This window comes from Protopterus annectens, chromosome 6.part0 (genome assembly GCF_019279795.1).
Source record: "Protopterus annectens isolate FY-2018-M chromosome 6.part0, PAN1.0, whole genome shotgun sequence".
NCBI lineage: Eukaryota > Metazoa > Chordata > Ceratodontiformes > Protopteridae > Protopterus > Protopterus annectens.
The window spans coordinates 1,580,385,445-1,580,407,393 of record NC_056737.1 but is presented as its reverse complement, the minus strand read 5'-3'; the positions used below and the strand labels follow the sequence as shown (position 1 = coordinate 1,580,407,393).

Genomic DNA, 21,949 nt, shown 5'->3' with positions numbered 1-21,949 from the left:
GGAATTCAGGCTCTTGCTACTTGCACCCAAGGTTCAGAGTTTGAGGCTGAGGTACTCTCTAGCCACCAGTTATAGTTAACTGGGGCATTTTACACACACACACACACACACACACACACACAGCCTGAAAGCAGAGTCCATCATTCAAAGCAAAATTCCCATTCCTAACTACAAAACCCAGTACCTGCATAAAAGCAAAGTCCCATTTCCCCATGCAAAAGCAACAGCTTGCTCTGAGTCTAGTAAGAATCCATTCAAAAGCTGCAACTGCATAGACTTCTGGGGCATCTGTAGACTGCTGCCTGCTTTTCTAATCCGGACTGGTTAAACAGCAGTCCAGATAGGAGTTCTGAGCATGCATGTGTGCAGTTCCGGGACTTAATTTTTTAAATTTTAGTTTTTCCTGTTTTTGTATGGCTGGGGGGGGGGGCTGCAGTCCAATGAGCCGCTACTGCGTATATGTCATATTATTTCATGTAACTGTTCTGCAACATATTTAAGGACTGATTTAATAAAAAAAGCTATCAACTACTCTGATTACCATGTATCAGTTACAAGCTATATTTTAGACTATGTTGCCAACAAGTCATGTTCATTTGGCATGACAGACAAAGGTGAAGTTGGCCAGGATAAGAAGGCTGCTATGGCAAATGGAAAATACTGTCATGTTAGGGGCAGAGCATTAGAAACTTGTACAGTGACCCTGATCCCTGGTGAAACTTGGAGGGGATGATTAGCCATAGGACAAAAGTTCTTAACAAGAGCTTGAAAGGGGTTCCATTATGTGTACACAGAAATATGCACATGGAGTGGAGTCCAGTCACTACTATACATTGGTAACTCTGAGGAGCCCTTCATACCTCTCAACCTCTAATACCAAGAAATCTGGGTGAAGCCATATATAATGGAGGGACAAATGCTCAAAAATAGGGACAAATTTTAAATATTGCTCTTACAAACTTAGAATGTTGATAGAATAACAGAATTTGCATTATCATGAATTTTCTGAAGAGTATGAAGTCTGTAACTCAAATATCTGTCATTATATTCTGCCTTCAGTCCTCTATGATTTGCCAGAAAACCAGAATTTCATGAGGAACAGACCCAAAAATATGAGGCAAAAATCTGGGCAGTCTGTGAAAATCTGTACAGTTGAGAGGTATGGAGCTCTTGGATTTAAATTAAAAGCTGTCCTACATTTTCCAGTTATGTCCTTAGATCTATTTTCAAATTGCATACTAAATAAGGTCACACACACAGACATGTGGTGCTCACATGCAACACACATGCATATAGTAGTTTGAGGCCAAACAATAGTTAGGAGACAACCAAAACGTTTAGCTTAAGTAGCAGCATGAGAATGTTAAATATACGATTACTTATTCCCTGCACTTTTGTGACTTTTGGCAGGATAAGAAATGAAAAATGAACAGTCATAACTTTGTCTCTGTGTTGAAAATGACTTTACTTTAAATTAGAATTCTTTATATTTTTTTTTTATAGGATGATGAAGATTTGCTCACTGTATGTATCGGTGAAATATTTTTGGAGTTCGTCAACATGCTGCCTGCCTTTCAGACGTACTGTCTCCAGCAGTCTGCTTCAATCAACATGCTCAACAGCTTAGAAAAGGAGAAGGAGCTTCTGAGGTGAGATTAGTAGGAGCCACTGTAGGAAACTGAGAATTATGTGACTGTCAGGACCCCCAGACAGGTGCTGACAACTGTCATCAGTTTGGATTTCAAGACTTGTGTCTTGCTTTTAAAGCAATGCAATACACAGCTCTATCTAACCTTCTATTTCTATCCAAAACCAGTGGCTCTAGAAACACTTGCATTAGGGCCTTAAATCAACACCAACAAATAAATAAGACTTGGTGGGATAGGTTCCTAACTCAATGTATTCCCAACCAATGGAATAAGTTACCAGTACCGGTCAAGCATAGTGCTGTGTTATCTGGGTTTAAGGCTAGTCTTGTTGATTTGATGGGTAGACACAGATTTACTCCAGGGTTATCATGTTCAGTGCTGTTTGATTTGGGAGGTGAGAACTATTAAGTGCTTGGAACTGGAGGTATGAACTTTTAAGTGTGTCTGCACAAAGGTGTGTATTGCTTTGCATCTCATGGTCCTCATGATCTCTCGTATAGTATTTTTTCTGTGTTCCTATTTATGCTATATTATTCAAGTGCCTAGTAGTACAGGAACATTGTTTGTTTTAAAATGGCAGGATTATTTAGTTTAAGTTTGCAGTTCTCTGTCTAATACAAGATGAAGTAGCCTTTTTGATTCTTAAATATTCTACGTTATAATAGAAGTGTTAGCAATAAACATGCTGAACTTGTGAATGGACCCTGACATTATTACAGTAATCACTTACCTTTGTCTACTGGAGTTGATGCTGCATGCCTGACAATACTGTACTTGCAACTTACCATTTCAGGTCACATATTATGAAATAAAACCAAGTGACTTTACTTATTGAGTGATATATTTAGGCTGAGTTCAAATGAGGCTTCTGATTTAGCAGTTCCGTAAATTTGGAATTTAAATTTACTTTCAGGTTATTTGGATTAAATGAGTCATTAATGCCTGAAAGTCAGAAAGAATAAAAAGCACAGAAGATTTTGATAAAGATCTAACAGCTAGCAGAGGTGTATGTGTGTGTGGGGGGGTGGTGTCAGGTGTGCTATGTGCCTTCCAATCAATTTTATATCCTTGTTTCTCTTGCATACTTTTACATCTGCATTTCCATTTCTGATGATTTGTATATTCTATTTATATTTGTTTTTCTTCCTAACACGATACATATAGATTCATGCACCTCAGTAGCCATCTAATTTAATTTATTAAATTATAAAAAAAGCAGTGAGGTTAACTCATGAGAAACCATGATCTCACATCACGGAGAGGTTGTATGTTCAAGAGAAGTTGACTTATAATATACAGAGAAAGGAAGTATGGTAGCATGAGAACCTTTCATAGGGGCTGGCTGAGTATACATCAGAGCTCTGATATGTGTGCATCTTCTTTCTACATCCTTTTCCAGTGTTTCTCTTTGCTTACTAAATGTCTATAGGTGCAGATAACTGATGGTGTTATCCAAAATCTTGCTCTTCACACTATAGATTGTCAGTTATGCTTGTCTTTGTTCAGCAGATGTCCTTTGTAATTCAGTCATTCCAGTGATCAGGTGATCTATATCTATGTCTATGTCTGTATCTATATCTGCTAGTACTTACACATTTTCACTGAGAATTTTGTCTTTGTGCAACAGCCTGTGGTGACTACATCCAAGTGTGATACTGCAGGAGCTCTGCCACAAGCGCAACTCCCATGCATTTTCACCGGAAATTTTGTCACTGTGCAATAGCCTGTGGTCACTACATCCAACCCCAATACTGCAGGAACTGTGCCATAAGTGCCAAATCCCAAATGTTTTCACTGTAAATTCTACCTTTGCACAATAGCCTGTGGTCACTACATCCTACCCCAATACTGCAGGAGCTCTGCCATAAGGGCCAACTCCCAAACATTTTCACTGAGAGTTTTATCTTTGTACAATAGCCAGCGGTCACTACATCTGTTCTCAATACAGCAGGAGCTCTGCCATAAGGGCGAACTTGCAGCCGTTTTCATTGAGAATTTCATCTTTGTACAATAGCCTGTGGTCAGTACATCTGACCCAGATACTGCAGGAGCTCTGCCATAAAGGCCAGTTCTCAAATTTTTTTCACTGAGAATTTTGTCTTTGTACAGTAGATTGAGGTCACAATGTTTGAACCCAATACTGCAGGAGCTCTGCCGTAATGACCAACTTCCAAATGTTTTCAATGAGAATTTTGTCTTTGTGTAAATAGCCTTAGGTCACCATATCTGACCCAGATAATGCAGAACCTCTGCCATAAGGGCCAACTTGCAGACATTTTCACTGAGAATTTTGTCTTTTTACAATAACCTGTGGTCACTGCATCCTACCTCGATAATGCAGGAGCTCTGCCATAAGGGCCAACTCCCAAATGTTTTCACTGATAATTTTGTTTTTGTACAATAGCCTGTTGTCATTACATTCAACCCTTAAACTTTAAAAAGCACTGTGAGGAGGCAAAACACCGGTCAGCCCAGAAATAATCACAAGCGTTTATTGAATTGGTAAAAGCGCCAAACTAAAATACAGCGTTTTTCGTCTGCACTTCAGACTTCTTCAGACAACAGTTATACAATTAAACAATTAACTAATCACTTGTATATATGCACCCAATTCCATTCAAAAGGTCCAATGAAAAACTAAAATTCATGAATAATTCATCAATGACATGTCTTTTGGAGCAATATACCTTTCATCAAAAAAAGAGTATAGTGAAGGGCCAATTTGTTAGGATCTCCAGGATGATAATCTAACTGTTGTCTGAAGAAGTCTGAAGTGCAGACGAAAAACGCTGTATTTTAGTTTGGCGTTTAACGCTTTTTTACCAATTCAATAAACGCTTGTGATTATTTCTGGGCTGACCGGTGTTTTGCCTCCTCACAGTGCTTTTGAATGTTTATTGGTGATATTTGCACTGTTCTTTCCTTTTTTGGTTTACTGGTGTTGCTATATGGAGGGCGAGGAGAGCTTTTCCCCGTTGAACCAGGATATTCGCGAGACGAAGGGGAACCAACTTGGTACACTTATTGGTCAGCTTAGTCAGCTGATAACTGTCTTGACTCCTTTATGCGTATCGTTGAGGCAAAGTAGTGGTAACACCACTATTCCTGGGAATCAGGAAGCGTTTACTTCTCGGCAAGTCAATGGAAGCGGGAATGGACCCTTGGGACAGCGGGCGCATTCGAGCCCTAAAGAAATGTCAAACGGTGGGACAAGTAAGAGGAATCCAACTCGTGTTTCCACCCAGGGTGAAGGAAACAGTTTAGGAAGGCACAATGAGCCACATGCGATAGGCGAGACTGGATGCTCAGCAGAGCAAGGTGACTGTAATTATTTAAGGCAACCTCTCAATGACTGGCTTATTCAAAAAGTTGAATTGCGCAATTTTGCTAAAGAAATGAAGGACATGTGTGCAGTTATGCAGACAATATAAATAGTTTGAATGATTTATTGTTTAAATACAAAGTTTTGAACATAGAAAATATTTATTTTAAGGAATGTCTGCATGTTAAAATTGTCCCAAAAGTTTTAAGGATACATAAATTCCCCAATAATGTGAAAGAATCTTTAATTAAAATGTTTGATAATTGGGGTTTTGATCTTTTAAGGGCTATGGTCCAAAACAATGATGAAGAAATGGAGCAATTATTGAAACACATTGATACTATTAATGATAAAATTATCAATGATCTGTTATTTACAGTGGATGAAGAAAAGAAGAAATATTTTGATATGAGGAGAAATATTGATATGAAATGTGAAAAAAATTTAGAAAAAAAGAATAGGAAAATTGACAGAGATGTCTTTGAATATGAAAACAATTTTCAATATCTAAAACCTAGATCTACTTTGAATTATTATAGAGAATTTTCCCATTATGGGAAACAAATAGATAATAGAAGCATATATGATGAAAATAGAATAAATTCAGTTCAGTTAGACCCTTTAGAATATCCACCCCCCCGGAGGTCCGAGAGAATCAGGAACCAGAGGGAGGGGAACTTTCAGCAGACTACATGGAGGGGGAGAGGCAGGAGATTTTAAATGACAATTTGGAGTCATTTAATGATTCTATTCCCCCTGAAAATTCAGGCATTTCAGGTTTTGGTGATGAAAATATTGTGGTTTACACCAATGATGACTATAAAAATTTTCATATTTTTAATTATACTGATTTAACTATTAACAGCATATATTTTAGCCTTTTTTCTAAAGGATTAAATTTTGTACCTAGGACTAGATGTGATATTAGTAAATTAATTATAGATTTGAAAATATTTTTAAGAAAAATCAATTTGAATTTAATTTGCGATGATACATTGGTTAGTGACAAACATGAATTATTGAAAAGGACGAGTATATGGAACCCCCCCCCCCATGCACGCCCAACTTAAAAATTTAGAAAATATTATAGAAAGTGAGTTTAGAAAGACAGTTAAGAACAATAGAATTATTCCTAATTTGGCGGTTACTGAGTATAAACTTCTTCAAGATTTAAGAGGGAATGTAAATCTAAGAGTTATGAAACCTGACAAGGGCGGAGGCATCGTTTTGATGAATAACATTGATTATGAGGCTAAGATGTCACAAATGCTATTGGACGAGTCAAAATATGCTAATATTTCTAGGAATGAGATTAATATAGGGTATAGGAGAATATATAACATGTTATATGATTTATTTCTAGAAGGATTCATAGACAAAGAACTTTTTGAATTTTTACACGTCAACAGACCAAAAATTCCAGGCATATTTGGTATTCCTAAAGTTCACAAAAATATAAATGATCCACCATTACGCCCAATTGTGGCTGCTGAAGGGTCGGTGATTTCTCCTTTGGCTAGATACAGCGACGTAAAACTTAAACCACTAATGATGAGAGGTATATCTTTTCTAAAAGATTCCTGGGATTTTTTGTATAACGTCAAAAATGATATGTTCAAACAAGACTTCATTTTTTTAACTATAGATGTGGTGGATCTTTTTGGTTCTATTCCACATACAATAGGACTTGAATGGTTTGAAGAGGCTATTAGATTGTCGGGAGAAGAAATAAACGACAATGAAGTATATTTATGTAATGTATTAATGGAAATTGTATTGAAATACAATTACATTTACTTCCAAGGGGAATATTTTCAACAAACTAGTGGGGTAGCGATGGGTGCAAGATGCACACCCATCTTTGCCAATCTAGTTTTAAATACCTGGGAAGCAAAATTCATTCATAATAGTATATATAAAGACTGTTGGTGCCTCTACAAAAGGTTTTTAGACGATATAGTTATTTTATGGAAGGACAGTCATGAAAGACTGAATGAATTTATCAATTATATCAATTACACCACTGATTTTTTAAGATTCACACATGAGGTTAGTTTTGAAGAAATAAATTATTTAGATGTTAAGTTGATAAAAGGAAAAGATTGTTTTAAGTCCAGGGTATTCAGAAAAAAACTTTTTCCAACAGTTACTTACATTTTAGTAGTGCCCACCCCTTTCATCAAAAAAAGAGTATAGTGAAGGGCCAATTTGTTAGGATCTCCAGGATGACATCTGAAGATTCCGATTTTATTGAAGAAGGCAAGTTCTTGACCCAGATGTTCATCGAAAGAGGGTACCCTCCAGATTTCTGTTCCACCATATATGAAGAGGTGGTTAGAGGAAGGGGGGAGAGATTTCAACCTATTTTAGGTAAAGACCCTAAAAGTTTCAATAAAGTAGAACTTACTGACACCAGAAAGCTAGAATATGAGTGTGACAATATTAAATTTAACAATGCTTTCATTTTAGATTATAGTGGTGATGCAAAAAGAATTCAAAATATTTTTTATAATGAGCGGGATAAATTTGCTCAAATTACTGATTTAAGCTGTAAAGGGAATGAACCACCGAAGATTATTTTTAGGAGAGGAAGGAATTTGAAAGATTGTTTATCAATAAACAACAGGCCAAAGAAAAAAGTAAATAAGATGCCTGGAACTTTTTCTTGTCATATGTGCTCTCAGTGCCCTGCAATGCTAAATGCCTCACAGATATATCTCGAATCCAGGTCTAGAAAACTAGTTAGTAAGACCTTCAACACTTGTGATTCTTTTGGGGTGGTATATATTGCAATGTGTGAAATCTGCCCCTGTTTTTATATAGGGAAGATGGAGAGAAAAATGAGAAGAAGGGTATACGAACACTTAAACGACATAAAAAATAAAAAAAATGACTAATGCTTTGTACAGACATACCATCCTTTGTCCTCTAGCTAAATATAAGTTTTTTGTTATAGAAGAAGTTGAGTTAGATGAGAGGGGAGGACCTTGGGAAACTAGGATCGAATACAGGGAATTATATTGGCAAGTGGTTCTAGAAGCCAATAGATACCCAGGTTTCAATGACTATATTTCCCTTGTACCTGTTCTTAAAATGAGAGCTGCCAGATTATAAAGGATGGTGTATGTATTTCTGTTAGCTGTGATTGTTTAACAACACATAGGTTTGCGAAGGTTTATTTAAGTAATATATTGATATGTCATTTGTTTATTGATTTATTTGTTATTGCAACATAAACCATTTTTATCAAATGGGTTTTTTTGCATTGGTTTTACATTATAAAGTATTGTTTTTATATCAACCACTAGAGGGGAGTGTTGTATTAGAATTGTATAGATAGGTTTAGCTATTCGTAGATAAATATATATAATATTTTTAACTTTTATTTATGATATTCAATACACTTATTGATATATTTGATAATATTTACATTGATTGTATATCAAAATAAGTTATTTCCTGTATAAAACATGGTTTCAAATGTATATTGCTCCAAAAGACATTTCATTGATGAATTATTCATGAATTTTAGTTTTTCATTGGACCTTTTGAATGGAATTGGGTGTATATATACAAGTGATTAGTTAATTGTTTAATTGTATAACTGTTGTCTGAAGAAGTCTGAAGTGCAGACGAAAAACGCTGTATTTTAGTTTGGAGTTTAACGCTTTTTTACCAATTCAATAAACGCTTGTGATTACTTCTGGGCTGACCGGTGTTTTGCCTCCTCACAGTGCTTTTGAAATTTTATTGATTACATTCAACCCTGATACTGCAGGAGCTATGCTATAAGGGCCAACTCCCAAAAATTTTCACTGATAATTTTGTCTTTGTACAATATCCTGTCATTATTACATCCGACCCCGGTACTGCACAACCTCTGCCATAAGGGCCAACTCCCAAATTTTTTCATTAAGAATTTTGTCTTTGTACAATAGACTTGAGGTCACTGCATCTGACCCAGATACTGTAGGAGCTCTCCCATAAGGGCTAACTCCCAAATGTTTTTACGGAAAATTTTGTCTTTGTGCAGTAGCCTTTGGTTACTAAATCTGATCACAATACTGCATGAACATTTTCATAAGGGCCAAGTCCCAAATGTTTTCACAGATTATTTTGTCTTTGTACAATGTTAGCAGATTTATCTTAAAGAGCACTGTTGTGGTATTAACTTCAACTAGTGAAATAGCTACCTGTGCTTGAAATTGGCTTTAACATCCCTCCCAAAAGAATAGGCCTTGCACCCTAAGTACCACTTACTAAGTCAGCCACTGTCCTTTCTCTTGACCAATAATTTAAACTGTATGTGCCAGTTACTTAGTCTGCCTGGCAGGTTTCTGAAACTGATTATTCCCTATTATAATTTGGCCTGAGTGTGGGAGAGTCACTGTAGTAAAATGTATTTTTGCTAAATATCACCTTACTCTTTTCTCCTCTTTTACTCAGTCACCAACTTCCTTCACAGTGCAGGTATGTGTCATATGTTATTACATTACTATTTGTTCTAAGACTGTGTAAAACAATGAACACACCTTGGCAGTTAGCTGTATTTGAATCAATTTCATTCAGATCAGATAAGCTGTATGTATGTTGAGCCTGTGCCCTTTAACAAGTATGTCATGTCAGTTGCTGGTGTTTTGATATATATGTATATGTGTGTGGTTAATCCTATGAATATTTACTAAGCGATTGTTTTATAGTGTGCTTATCAGTGTAGTGCTATTTTATAATAAAGTGATCTATACAGCTCTACATACACACAGTATTACTGTGGCTCTCTATAAGTATACCTGCTGCTAACTCAATTTCATCTTACAGTCATAAACTTTTTTACCATCTCTTTATTCTTATACTTTTCCTACATTCTCTTGCTCTGACTCACTGTGGTCCTTCCTCCATCACTTTTTATAATTAGTATTAACTTTATTGCCTCAGTATTATATAACAGTTTAGTAGAGTTTTTCCTCTTTTCATTTCTTTTCTTTTCTTCCAGTGCCTGTGGTCACTACATGTGAACCTGATACTGCAGGAGCTCTGCCATAAGGGACAGCTCCCAAATGTTTTTATTGAGAATTTTGTCTTTGTACAACGTAAGCAGATTTAACTTAAAGAGCACTGATGTGTATTAGCTTCAACTAGTGAAATAGCTAACTGTGCTGGAAATTGGCCTTAACAACCCCACATTCCAAAAGAGTAGTCATTGCACTCTAAGGACAACTTACTAAGTTAGCCACTGCCCATTCTCCTGACCAGTAGTTTACACTGTATATACTAGTCACTTAGTCTTTCTGACTGACAGGTTTCTGCATTCAGGAAATCAAAGAAAACCTGTTCTACTTTGTATCTCTCTGTTAATTGCTTTGTATTGGCCATAAACTGATTACTGTCTGTTATAATTTGACCTGAGGTTGGAAGCCTACTATGGTCAGTCTTGCTACGCTTGGCTTCACTTTGCTGCCCTATCCTACCCACAGTTTCCACCCACCTCCTCTTACTCTACTATTATACTTCCTACATTACACATTTGAATTCTGACTCCTTTTCCCAAACCTCCCCAAAAACTTTACAACTGTTATACAAATGCTCCTGCTTCTTTTTACCTAATTTCTAACGTCCATTTAATCTTTCAGCAGTATTCCCAACTATCTTTCTCTCTCTCATACTGCATTGCACTATATTCATTCATAGTCACACCCCTCCTTAACAGCACCTATTATTTTACATTGTATCTTCTACTTTTCCAAGAAAAAATAATTTCTTCCTATTTTTACTACATTCTCAGAATTTAGCCTTTTAAATCCATCTGCTGTTTACATTCTAGAGAAGACACTAGGACAACCTAAAGCTCTTCTTGCATAGAAAATACTTCTATCCTATCCACCCTCTATTAGCTTTCAGACTCCACCACCACCAATAAATATCCTTATACCGTACAGCTTTTTTTTCATTTTTGATCCCTACTTCCCCACTATTTGCCAACTATAACTTGCATATCCCTTTACTTAATCATGCTACTCCTCAGCTTATCCTCTGTTCTGCTTCTACACTTTCATCCTACCCTGACTCTAGTAGCTGTCAACATATATCAAATTCTGTCCCAACCACCTATTCATACTTCCTCCCTACACTCTGCATACATTGCACCAAACCTATTTAATGATGTCCCTCACCTTTACTCCAAGCATAGACTGATTAACTCCATTTCAATGCAAACTAAAACAAAATTAGGTGGAAGAATACTCTCCAAAAATAAGCATCAGTAATTCCCTAATATAATAAAATTCTTTCAGGAGGAGACACTCACCCTAATCTTGGCTCCACCTGTCACAATGAACATTAAGAGAATTCTCTTCCACACACTACTCTAACCCTGCAACAGTCAACCCCCAACCCCAGTAATCTAACTTTTGCTGCCATAAATGCTAGTAGCATAAGAAATAAAATTGATGAACTACATACCTGGATTACCGGCATAAACCTGATATTCACGCTGTAACAGAACTTGGGTTAAACCCAGCATAAACAACTCTGAAATTACACCTCACAGCTGTAATATCATCCATGATAACTATAAAAGAGGAAAGATGGTGGTATTGCTTTAATATTTCCCAGTAACTACCACATTTCCCCTTACAGCAAACCAATACCAAAATTCAATTCAGCAGAGCTTCTTATTACTTTCCAGAATTTAAACAATTATAAACAAATATGTATGACTGTCCTTTATATCCCTTCTAGTGACAAAACAGCTGTATTAGAAGATTCTACATTGGATATCCGTAATAATCCCACAAGACCAAATACTTAGGTGATGTAAATGTCAATTGGTTGGCCATAAATTCTAACTCCCCTACTTCTAGTGTGAACTTCATTGGTTTCACACAATTAATTAACCAGACATCTCACTTATCCATTTAAACAGCATGTTTCTAAAACAACATGCAACCTTTCCAGGTTGAACCTGGAAATGTTAATTTTATTTTATCATCTGTTAACTGGACCTTCCTAAAAATTGTCCCCTTAGATGAAGCTGAAATGAATTCAGTACAGCTTTCCTGAATATCTTGAACAGCCTTGCACCTCCTAGAAGGAAGAGACTAAAAACAAATAATGAAATTTTGCTATTCATAAAGAGTAAAATGCTAAGGCAGGACAGAGGAAAAAGCATAGAAAGGCAAAAATATAAAACACCTCACTATCTTGAAAACTTCAGAATGATTCACAATTATACTAAAAAACAAATGAATGAATCAAAAAATATACTATAATAATTTCAGAATAATAGTAAACACAACCCTAAAAGATTCTGTACAGCTATTAAAGAAATCTTGCATCCTGGCCAAAATTTTAACCCTAACCCTCCTCTTACAACAACTCATCGCTCAAAACTGCAATACAGTTCAACTCTTATTTCATAGATAGTACATCATCTCTATCCAAGGATTTCCCACATTTAATCCTAACTCTGTCCAGCAGCCACGTATCATCACATCCACTTTCACCTTCAAACCTGTGCCCACATCCTATATAAGCCTTCTCTTAAACAAACTTAAACCATGTTCTTCTTCAGCTGATGACCTTCCAAGCAAGTATTTTAAAATAGCAGTTGATATCATTGCCTATCTTGTCTCAATCTTTAGAAGTAGGTCAGTCCAGGAATCCCACATTCCCTTCTCTGGAAAAAGTCACACGTTATCCCTCAGCACAAAGGAGGAAAATCAACAGACATTACTAACTTTAGACCTATATCAGTCTTATTTCCCCTCTGAAATACTTGAAAAATATATTCAAAAACAATTGCTAAAGTATCCGTTTCAGGAAGAACTCCTATCCCACACACAACATGGCTTCCATCCTTCCCATAGTACATATACTGCACTTCTATCCTACATAGATACTGTCAGTAAAGCTAAAGATAATGGCAAACTTGTCACCTCTTTAGTCCTAGCATGTTCTAAAACCTTCAACACAGTTTGTCACAGCAAACTTCTTCAAATTTCCTCATTAGGTTTGTCTCAGCCCACCCTTCTCTGGTTCAAAAACTACCTATCCAATAGGTATCAGTAAAATGGCACACCACCCTCTCTCCATAACTCCAAGTCACCACCAGTCACCAAAAGGCTCTATCCTTGGTCTCCTCCTCTTTATCATTCTGACCAACACCCTCCACACATCCACAGAAAAGGCCTCCCTAATATAGTATGTAGATGACTCTGCACTCATTTGCACATCTGACAACATGGCACACCTCCAAAAAAATACTCAGTAAGCTTTAACAGCAACTGAAATCTGGCTTTGTATCTCACAACTCATGCACAATCCTTAAAATCCCTCTCTCATGAAAAAAAAAAAACAAAATTTAAAGTCCTATCTCCCAATAATACAACCATTAAAGTCACTTTTCATAGCAAATTATTATGGATGATAGTGGATAATAATCTTAAATGTGGATGGTGTATACAAAATTGCATAACAAAACTTCATCAAAAACTAGAGATGCATTATAGAGCAAAAAACATTCTCACCAACTCAGCTAGAGCTAGACATGCCACTACTTATCTCCTCCCCACATTTCTTGCTGGCTCTCCTATCCTTACTAACATTAAATCATCACAAATTCAAAATTTGAACAACGTTATAACAAAATAGATAAATTTGCAACAAATACCCCTTTCAGAACCCACCACCTAAAAAGTCTAAATTGGTTAGAACTACCCCATCAACTAACATACACATCTTCATACCACCTATAAAATTATTCAGAATCCATCTGCTTGTCCAGCACTAAATAACATTCTACACAATTATGTTCCCAATCAGTTATTAAGATCAAACGACCAAAAACTCCTGTCTGTCCACAAACTTATCAAATCTGCTGGGCATTGTCTGTACATGTACTGTGTTGCTAAGGTCTGGAACTCCTTGTCTGTATCCATCAGGTCAATACCCTACGTCCCTTCCTTCAAAACCATTCTGAAAGACTTCCTAGCCAGAAGCTCTCTCTATTATTGGTCAACACCAGGATAAACTATATCCCTAAATGTGAACAAATACCTAATCATATCTTACATCTCCTTACTCCCCCTTTCTTACTTTTGTCAATTTCTCCCCCCCCCCCCCCCGGCTTTCTCTCTAAGTGTACTATAAGCCTGCTTTTCTCTCAATTAATGTTGCAGTTCCTGTTTGTATTATACTAATTTACATTTAATTTCTCTATAAACTGGCTAAAACTTCTCTTAACTATTAAATCATTGTCATATAACTTGTATCCATACTTAACAAATGATTTCATATTATGTCTGATTTGGTATAATTACTTAAACTGTAGCTGTTTTTGTATTATGTTTAAAGACTGTAAAATTATTGTTCTTAAAATGTTTTGTAGTACTTTGGAGTTGTTCTCCCAGGGCATCAACTGAAAATGGGCTCCTACCCAGTGGGACTTTCCTGGTAATCAAATATCAATAAAAAATAATAAATAAATTATGCATTTTAATCTGGGGAATTTGTTTCCCACTTGCTTTAATTTTCATTTAATCTATGCTGCTTTTCTTTTTGACCACATTCTAGCACTGCTACAAAATTCCATAATTTTTCTAGCCCACTTATTTGTCAGCTCTGCAACAGACAGAAGTTTATCTTCAGAAAGAGGCACACTTCACTTTTCCACCTCTCAGTGAGGAAATTAATTCATGAAGACCAACCTGATCAATGAGCCCTGTGGTTTTTCCATCTAGTAATCCCTGTATACTATAGTTTGTTTATATGAGGATGATGATTACTATTATTACTATAATTATTACTATTATTAGTAGTAGTATTACTGAATGCACTGTGTTGGCCAGCAAAACTGTCACCCAGCCTGATACATAATGATCCACCACTCAGCTGGATAAGATTGTTTAACATCTTTTTCATACCATTATCTCGAGAGCTCAAGCAAATCCCTTATCGTTTTTTCCCAATGCCCATTCATTCCATTTGAGTGATGCTGTCAGCCCTGATCACACATAACCCTACCCTGGGGTGTTCCCCCTCTTCAAGGAAGCTGCATTGTAGTGTTCATTGAGTTATGTAGCCATTAAGGAAGGGGATGAGAGCTGAGGACGTCTGGTAATCTACCACTGTTAAACTGCAGATTACAATGGAAGTTTGATAACGTTTTATGTAGTACCCAAAAGACCAGGGCACATAGGAGGTAAAAATGTGAGATATATGCTTTCTGACATGAACATTTGGCCAAAACCCTTTGTGTGGCCTTTGATTTTTACATTGTAGGGCCATCCAATCAGCACTAACACATTGTTGCACCCTGGTTTCGACCAGCAGGCAACCCCTCACCAGACATTTTCTTCTTTTCCTCCACTGAAGCTGGTTGTCATCCATTCAGTCTTACTATACCCTAGTGGTGCTTTTGGTTTTAAAACACACATTGAATTTTAATCACCACTAGAACCAACATATGTCCCATACCTAAAAGCTGGCAGACAAATTAACTTGTTTAAAGATTTTTTTTCGGGGGACTGTCAGATGATTTGCTAAAACAAAGTTAGTCAGCATCCATAGCCCCTTCCTTGTCTGCTTCTTTAGTCAGTGCATGAAAAAAGTCATTACGTTCCTTGAAGGTTATCTTTTTTGGGGTGAGTATATGCCGCTTTAACTCTGACTTCCACTTAAGTATAGTGTAAAATAGTGAGTGCTAAGCCAGCACTGAACATCAGGAGGAGCATGGAAGACAGGCATGCATCTCTCTCTTTCTCCTTTACGTAGCTTGTGTTACACCGGGCAACAAGCACCTTTTAGCACTCATTATTTCTGTAGTAGTAATGGGTTTTATGGGCTCAGATTGCTAGCTCAAGGCCCAACCCTCCTTGCAGGATGCACCACTCATACTTGCAAGCACACACTCACACCTATGGCTAATTTAGAGTGTCCAGTCCACCTACTGTATGTATTTGGAATGTGTTAGAAAACCGGAATATTCAGAGGAAACCCACAGGGATGCAGGGAGGACATGCAGACTCTGGACAGAAGGCACCTCAGCCGAGACACGAACTGGAGAACCTCTTACTGTGAGGTGACAATACTAGCCACTACACCACTGTGCCGCCCAAAGACATGCATGCCACTAGGATACACAATAAGAGAAACTTGATGGAATGCAGATACAGAGTCTTCAGGCATTAAACAGGTACTGAAGCCAGAGCTGTAACTAGAGTGGGGTGCAGCTGTGCGATCATTTCCTTGATCAGATGTTTACTAGGATGAGCACTTTTGTTGTTACATCAACTTTATCAGATGTTGAGCTTCCTTCTGTGGTCCAGGGTTTGATTCCCCTACATATAAATAAATAAATGCTGTTTTGTGTCAGTCATTATGTGAGTCAGTTGAGATCTTTCTTTAGTTCCTTTTTGATGGTAACATCTGATGCACTGGCCCTGTAAATCACCATATCATCTGCATAGATGAATGGGATGATAAAACCAATCTGTGGGAAACCTTTAGTGAGTGACGAGGAAGCAAAAGTAGTTCCCTTCTGAAAGTTAAAGTGTCTGGCACTCAGGAAGTTTTTGAGTCATGGGATTGTGCCTGCGTTTAGCAACAGTTTCTGATTTACTAAGTCAAAGGCCTTGGCAAGGTCAAAGCAAGCTAAAACTGACAGGAGGTCTTTATACATATTTCACAGTACATCATCACTTAGAAACTAGACTGCTGTCATGGTGTTACTTCCTGAATAAAATCAATGTTGGTTTGCAGATAGGACACTATTCAGTGAGCTTTTTTTAATATTTTCCCCAGGGTTAATATCACTGATATCGGCCTAAAGTCCCTTGAGTTTTTCAGTTTGAAAGCTTGGGGAGTGGCTTGACTGTGCCATGGAGCAAATGTACATAGTACTCAAGTGCATATCAGACAGGGTCTCAAACAGACAAAATATATAACAACTGAATATGTATATTTAGTGAATGAAGTTAATGTGCACCCGATGGTAGTATAAGACCGTGCTTTGATAGACTGTGTTGTTAAGCAGATGGTACCTTACTACCTGGAAAGACACTGGGGGTTCCTTATGAGTTTCTTAAATACTAAAGTATTTAAAAACTGGTGCACAGACTTAATAAAGATTATTACTTACTGTTAATCAGCCAACAGTACTAACAGAATGGGATGAGTTTAAAGTGAATTTAAAGAAGGAAGGAAGTTTCTATCCAGTAAATGAAAGATGAAACATCTGGAGGATAAGTTGGGTGAATTACAAAATGCTTTATGAGATGGTGGTGATATAGGTAGGAAGGAAATAAAAAAGGCAAAACAGGAACTGGAAGTGATGTTACATAAAAAAGTGAGTTCCCTGGAGAGTCTTTAAGCAGTATCTAAATCTCTCTGAATTATCAAAAAAACGCTGGTGGTTCAATTTAAGCAGCAGAAGGTGCAAAAGGTTGTATTAAGTACGAAAAGTGAGACTGAAGGGGATATCAGTAGGGATCCAGTGTTGACAGCATAGTACTTTCACAAATGTTATAAAAATTGGATAAAGCCAAAACCAGGCTGATAGAAAAAAATCTCGGATAGTTATTTTTAGGAAAATGTAGAGATGCTGTTTGCTTGACATAGCCAATTACACTGAAGGAAGTGCCTGACATATTTAAGGGACAGGCTGTTGGGTGGGGGGACTCAAAGCAACCCTGTTTTGCCAAGTGAGTTTCAGAGTCTGAGTCAGAAGAAGTTGGTATTTGAGACTGTGGAGACTAGAGCCGTGGAAGGAAAATTTGGTGACAGTGATCTCTTCAAAAGAGAGAAAGAGCAGAGCCATCCTTCAGCATATAGACTGATATCTGCTTTCAATCATTATTATACGTTTTATGGCAATATTGGTGAAGGAAATCATAATATTAGTTCCTAATTAATGATCAGAGTGGGTTTGTTGCAGGTAGGTAAAACACTGATAAAATATTATGCATTGCATTTTTGCTGAATGCAGCAAAGGAAGAAATGTTTAGTAATGGTGGTTTTGTTGATCATATCAATGACTGAGATGCAAAGTGTTAAGTATAAAACATTACTAGAGGTGGGCCATAATGTTATGTCATCTGTTATATCTCCCCCTCAACAAAGGGAAAACTGTTTATTTACAGACTCTTTGATAGTTACTTATAACACCTATGGTAAAGGACATTGTGAATAAGAATTGGAATATTTTTAAGATAGATGGGGTGATTTTTTGGAAAATTGGGTGAAACCTCAAATTTTGTCTTTAAAACGTAGACATTTTAAGAATATTTTTGAAGACCAATTGAGTAACAATAAAACTAAAGTTATTAGGGGCACCTATAAATGTGGTGCATGCAATCAATGTGCTTTTATACTGGAGCAGGAGTCTATTACTTTGAATTCCACTGTTTATAACATTTTCCTCACTGATGGTAACTGTACACCATCCTGTGTATATATTACTTTATGTTTAGGATGCTCATGTTACTATATAGGAAAAAAACAAAAGATGTTTTCGGAAAAGAATATACAAACATGTTTTTGCCATATCTAAATGTAACCCCAATAACTCATTTTATAAACATATGCAAACCTTTTGATCTTTATGAAATTTCATTCTGGGTTATTGGAAGTGGTTCCACAGATTATCCATGGTGGATCCTTGGAAACAAGGATAGAATACTGTGTATTAATATGGCAATTAAGATTAATTGCCTGGTTATATCCTGGGTTAAATGAACAAGTGTCAATCACCCTGGTTTTAAAACTTAAAACTGCTAAGTTATAAACTAGTTACATTTAAACTCATGTTTAAGTCAGTGTTGTTACATTTATATTAATGGAGTTTTAGTTATTATTGGTTATTTAATTATTTTTAAGATTTAATTGTTTTATAAATATCTTACATTTTAATATTTGTATTTGGGTAATGAAATAAGTCTGAAGGTAGATTGATTATGAATTTTAAATATGAGTTTTTCTTTAAATGAATGAAGTTAATTGTTTTTACATCACATGATTAATTTCAAGGGCATTTAATACTTGTAGAAGTATACTATGGCGTTCTGACGAAGTCCCAAGTTTTGGGACAACAGCACTTAACTATTTACGCTGCTTGTGCTTATTTTGTGTGAACAAACCACATTTTTTATTGCAACTGCTTGGGACTAGTTATTTTATGGTGGTTTCATTTGGGACTATTGCCTTGGATAGTTCTGATGGTATGTGAGCCTTGGGGTTCTTGCTTTTTTATGAGAAACTTGTTAAACAGAGACTGACACAGAAGATTACACTAAAGCCCTGTGCAATCACTTGCGTAAGTTTACAGACCTAGGCTGTACCAGATAAAAATCAAAGTCAGAGCCCCTACTAAAAACAAGCTGCCATGGTGGACATCCAGCATCAACAAACTTTACAACAAAACGCAAAAATTTGTTGTCCAAGAAAACAAAGGTGAGGCCTCAACAATGGAAAAGCACTCTTCAGCCTCAACGGGCAAATAAGACAACATGTCAAATCCTCTAAGGGCATCTTTGAGAAAAACTTAGCAAGCAGAAACCCAGGGTAATCATAAGGCCTTTTACAGCTATGTACATAGCCTAAAGGTAGGGCCCAGGCATGTGCACAACTACTGACAAACGGTATCACGCACACTGGCCTCAAAGAGATAGCAAACCTGCTAGCAGATAGGCTTGGCAAAAATTTCACCCCTTTATCCCCTCCAAACTTATCACAAACCTTGCCCTAAACTGCCCTCCCACCTTACATATCTGAAGGCATGTCCAAGGCAAAAAACCCAGCTGCTATGGGACCAGACAGAATGGCAGGCTGTTTTCTAAATAGGCTAAAACATGAACTAGCATCACCATTAAGTACACTTTTCAGTCATAGCCTAAGCACAGGCTTTGTTCCTGTTGAAGGAAGAATAGCAACAGACTTGGGGAATTACAGACCCAAAAGCCTGACTAGCTTCATCAGTAAGCTATGGAACATATCATTATGGACCTCATACATAAATAAAGACATAAGCAAACTCCAAACCCTGGATCTAACCCAATTTGGCTTTGTCAAGGGCAGATCCTGCCTGTTAAATCTGGTGGATTTCTTTGAAAATGTGACCAGGGCCATCGACAAGGAGAAATGTGTACACACAGCATAACTCGACTTGGCAAAGGCTTCCAATACATTCCCACACTCAGGCATTACTGATAAACTTAGCACACTGAATGTAAACCCCTTTGTTGTAAGATGGTTTGCCAACTGGCTCACAAACAGGACACACACTGTCAAAGTGGGTGACTTCACATCAACCAGCTGACTTGTCACCAGCATGGTACCACAAGGGTCAGTGTTGGCCCTCTACTGTTTAGTATATACTTCTCAAAAGTTCAGGCCAAAACTAAGGGGTTGTGGCTGACCAAGTCTGTGGATGACTGCAAACTAGGTACAACTATAGAATACCTAAATTATGGCAGTATACTCCAGGAGGGTCTTAGGCAGACCAATGACTGGTGTCTTAGTCACTGTCTCAAACTAAATGCAAAGAAATGCATCATCATGCTCTTCAGCAAAAACAATGTCCCTTCACACTGTCAAATCAACAACAATACCCTAAGTATGTACGAATTGGTAAGGGATCTGGAATCACAAGTTGACTGCAACCTTAACTTTGACCACCACGTGTCTACTGTAGTAAGGAAGGCTTTCTATGTAGCACACTTGATTAGTAAAGGCATCACCTCGAGAGCAAAGGAGGTTATAAACCCTCTGTACACAGTACTAATCAGGCCCATTATTGAGTATAATGCCCCATTTGGCATGTACCATACAAAGCACCTGCAGCAACTGGAGAGACCTCGGAGATTTCTAACAAAAAAGATCAAAGGACTCCAGCATGTGCCTTACACAGACCGACTAAAGTCTATGTCACTATACTCTGTATCGTATAGACTTCTTAGGGGAGACATGCCTGGCTTACAAAGCAATCTCAGACCAAAACCTAATGAACTTGGTGCACATCCATAAATCAAACAGGACTAGAGATACTCATTCCAGGGACCTAAATATGCCCTGCGACTTAAAGAGGACATGCTGGAGGGACAGATTTGCCTCCCAGTAACTACCACATCTTTGGAATAGGCTATCAATTCATGTGAAACAGAGCACCTCTATAACAATGTTCAAAAGGAACCTGGATGAGTGGATGGGGCACTGTAAATTCTTACCAGGGATAGTGCGCACAACCCTCCTGGACATAGTAGTCACTACTAAATGCAGTCCTGGTTACTGACTAGCATATCTATGATATTACTTTGGGATGAAACAGCTAGGCTTGAAATGACCACCGAGTTGATTGCCTAGTAAACTCCTATGATACTATGTATTATCCATTAGAAAGAGCTGAGTAGGAATAACTCAGAACAGGGGTCTTAGGCGAAAGAAAGAAAGAAAGAGAAAGAAAAAAGAAAGAAAAAATGAAAGTGGCATAAAGGGAGCAACTGAGATGTGAAAAGAATGGGTCTATTGAAGGAAGATAGAACAACATTATAGACTTCTGCGATACTTGCAAACAGTGTTTGAGAGCATAATTTATTTAGAATGAAATATGGGAATGAGAGATCTTTTGTATTTCAACATATATTGCTAATACTGATGGAAGCCAGGAGAGAAGCCAGATAAATAACAAAACCAGTGATTATAACATATAAGGTGCTAAGGGCATTAAATAAAAAGGTTGACAAGTTGTAAAGATAATATAAGTAGCTCTAGGGAAAGGAAAGAGATGAAAGAATGTGGTACAACATGTTTAATGCACAGATCTAACTGTCTTATAATACAGGTATGGAAGTGTTTTGATGTATATTTTTATATGAACACAGATTAGTGAGATGCTACATATTGTAGAGGCATACTGACAGAGTGTGGAGGGATAGATTTATGACTTGGGAATTCATGTTTTGGTCATGTACACTGTTGACAATCTTTA

The 21,949-nt window shown here is 37.1% G+C and overlaps 1 protein-coding gene across 3 annotated transcripts in view; it reads left to right on the top strand.

Annotated features, from left to right (window-relative positions):
- LOC122804862 overlaps positions 1 to 21,949 on the top strand; it is a 1,319,203-nt gene that overhangs the window by 1,194,359 nt on the left and 102,895 nt on the right. For all 3 annotated transcript variants that reach the window (XM_044075030.1, XM_044075029.1, XM_044075028.1), the window contains one exon: positions 1,504 to 1,649. In XM_044075030.1, coding sequence (XP_043930965.1) covers positions 1,504 to 1,649 — 146 coding nt within the window. The remainder of the gene's footprint in view (positions 1 to 1,503; positions 1,650 to 21,949) is intronic.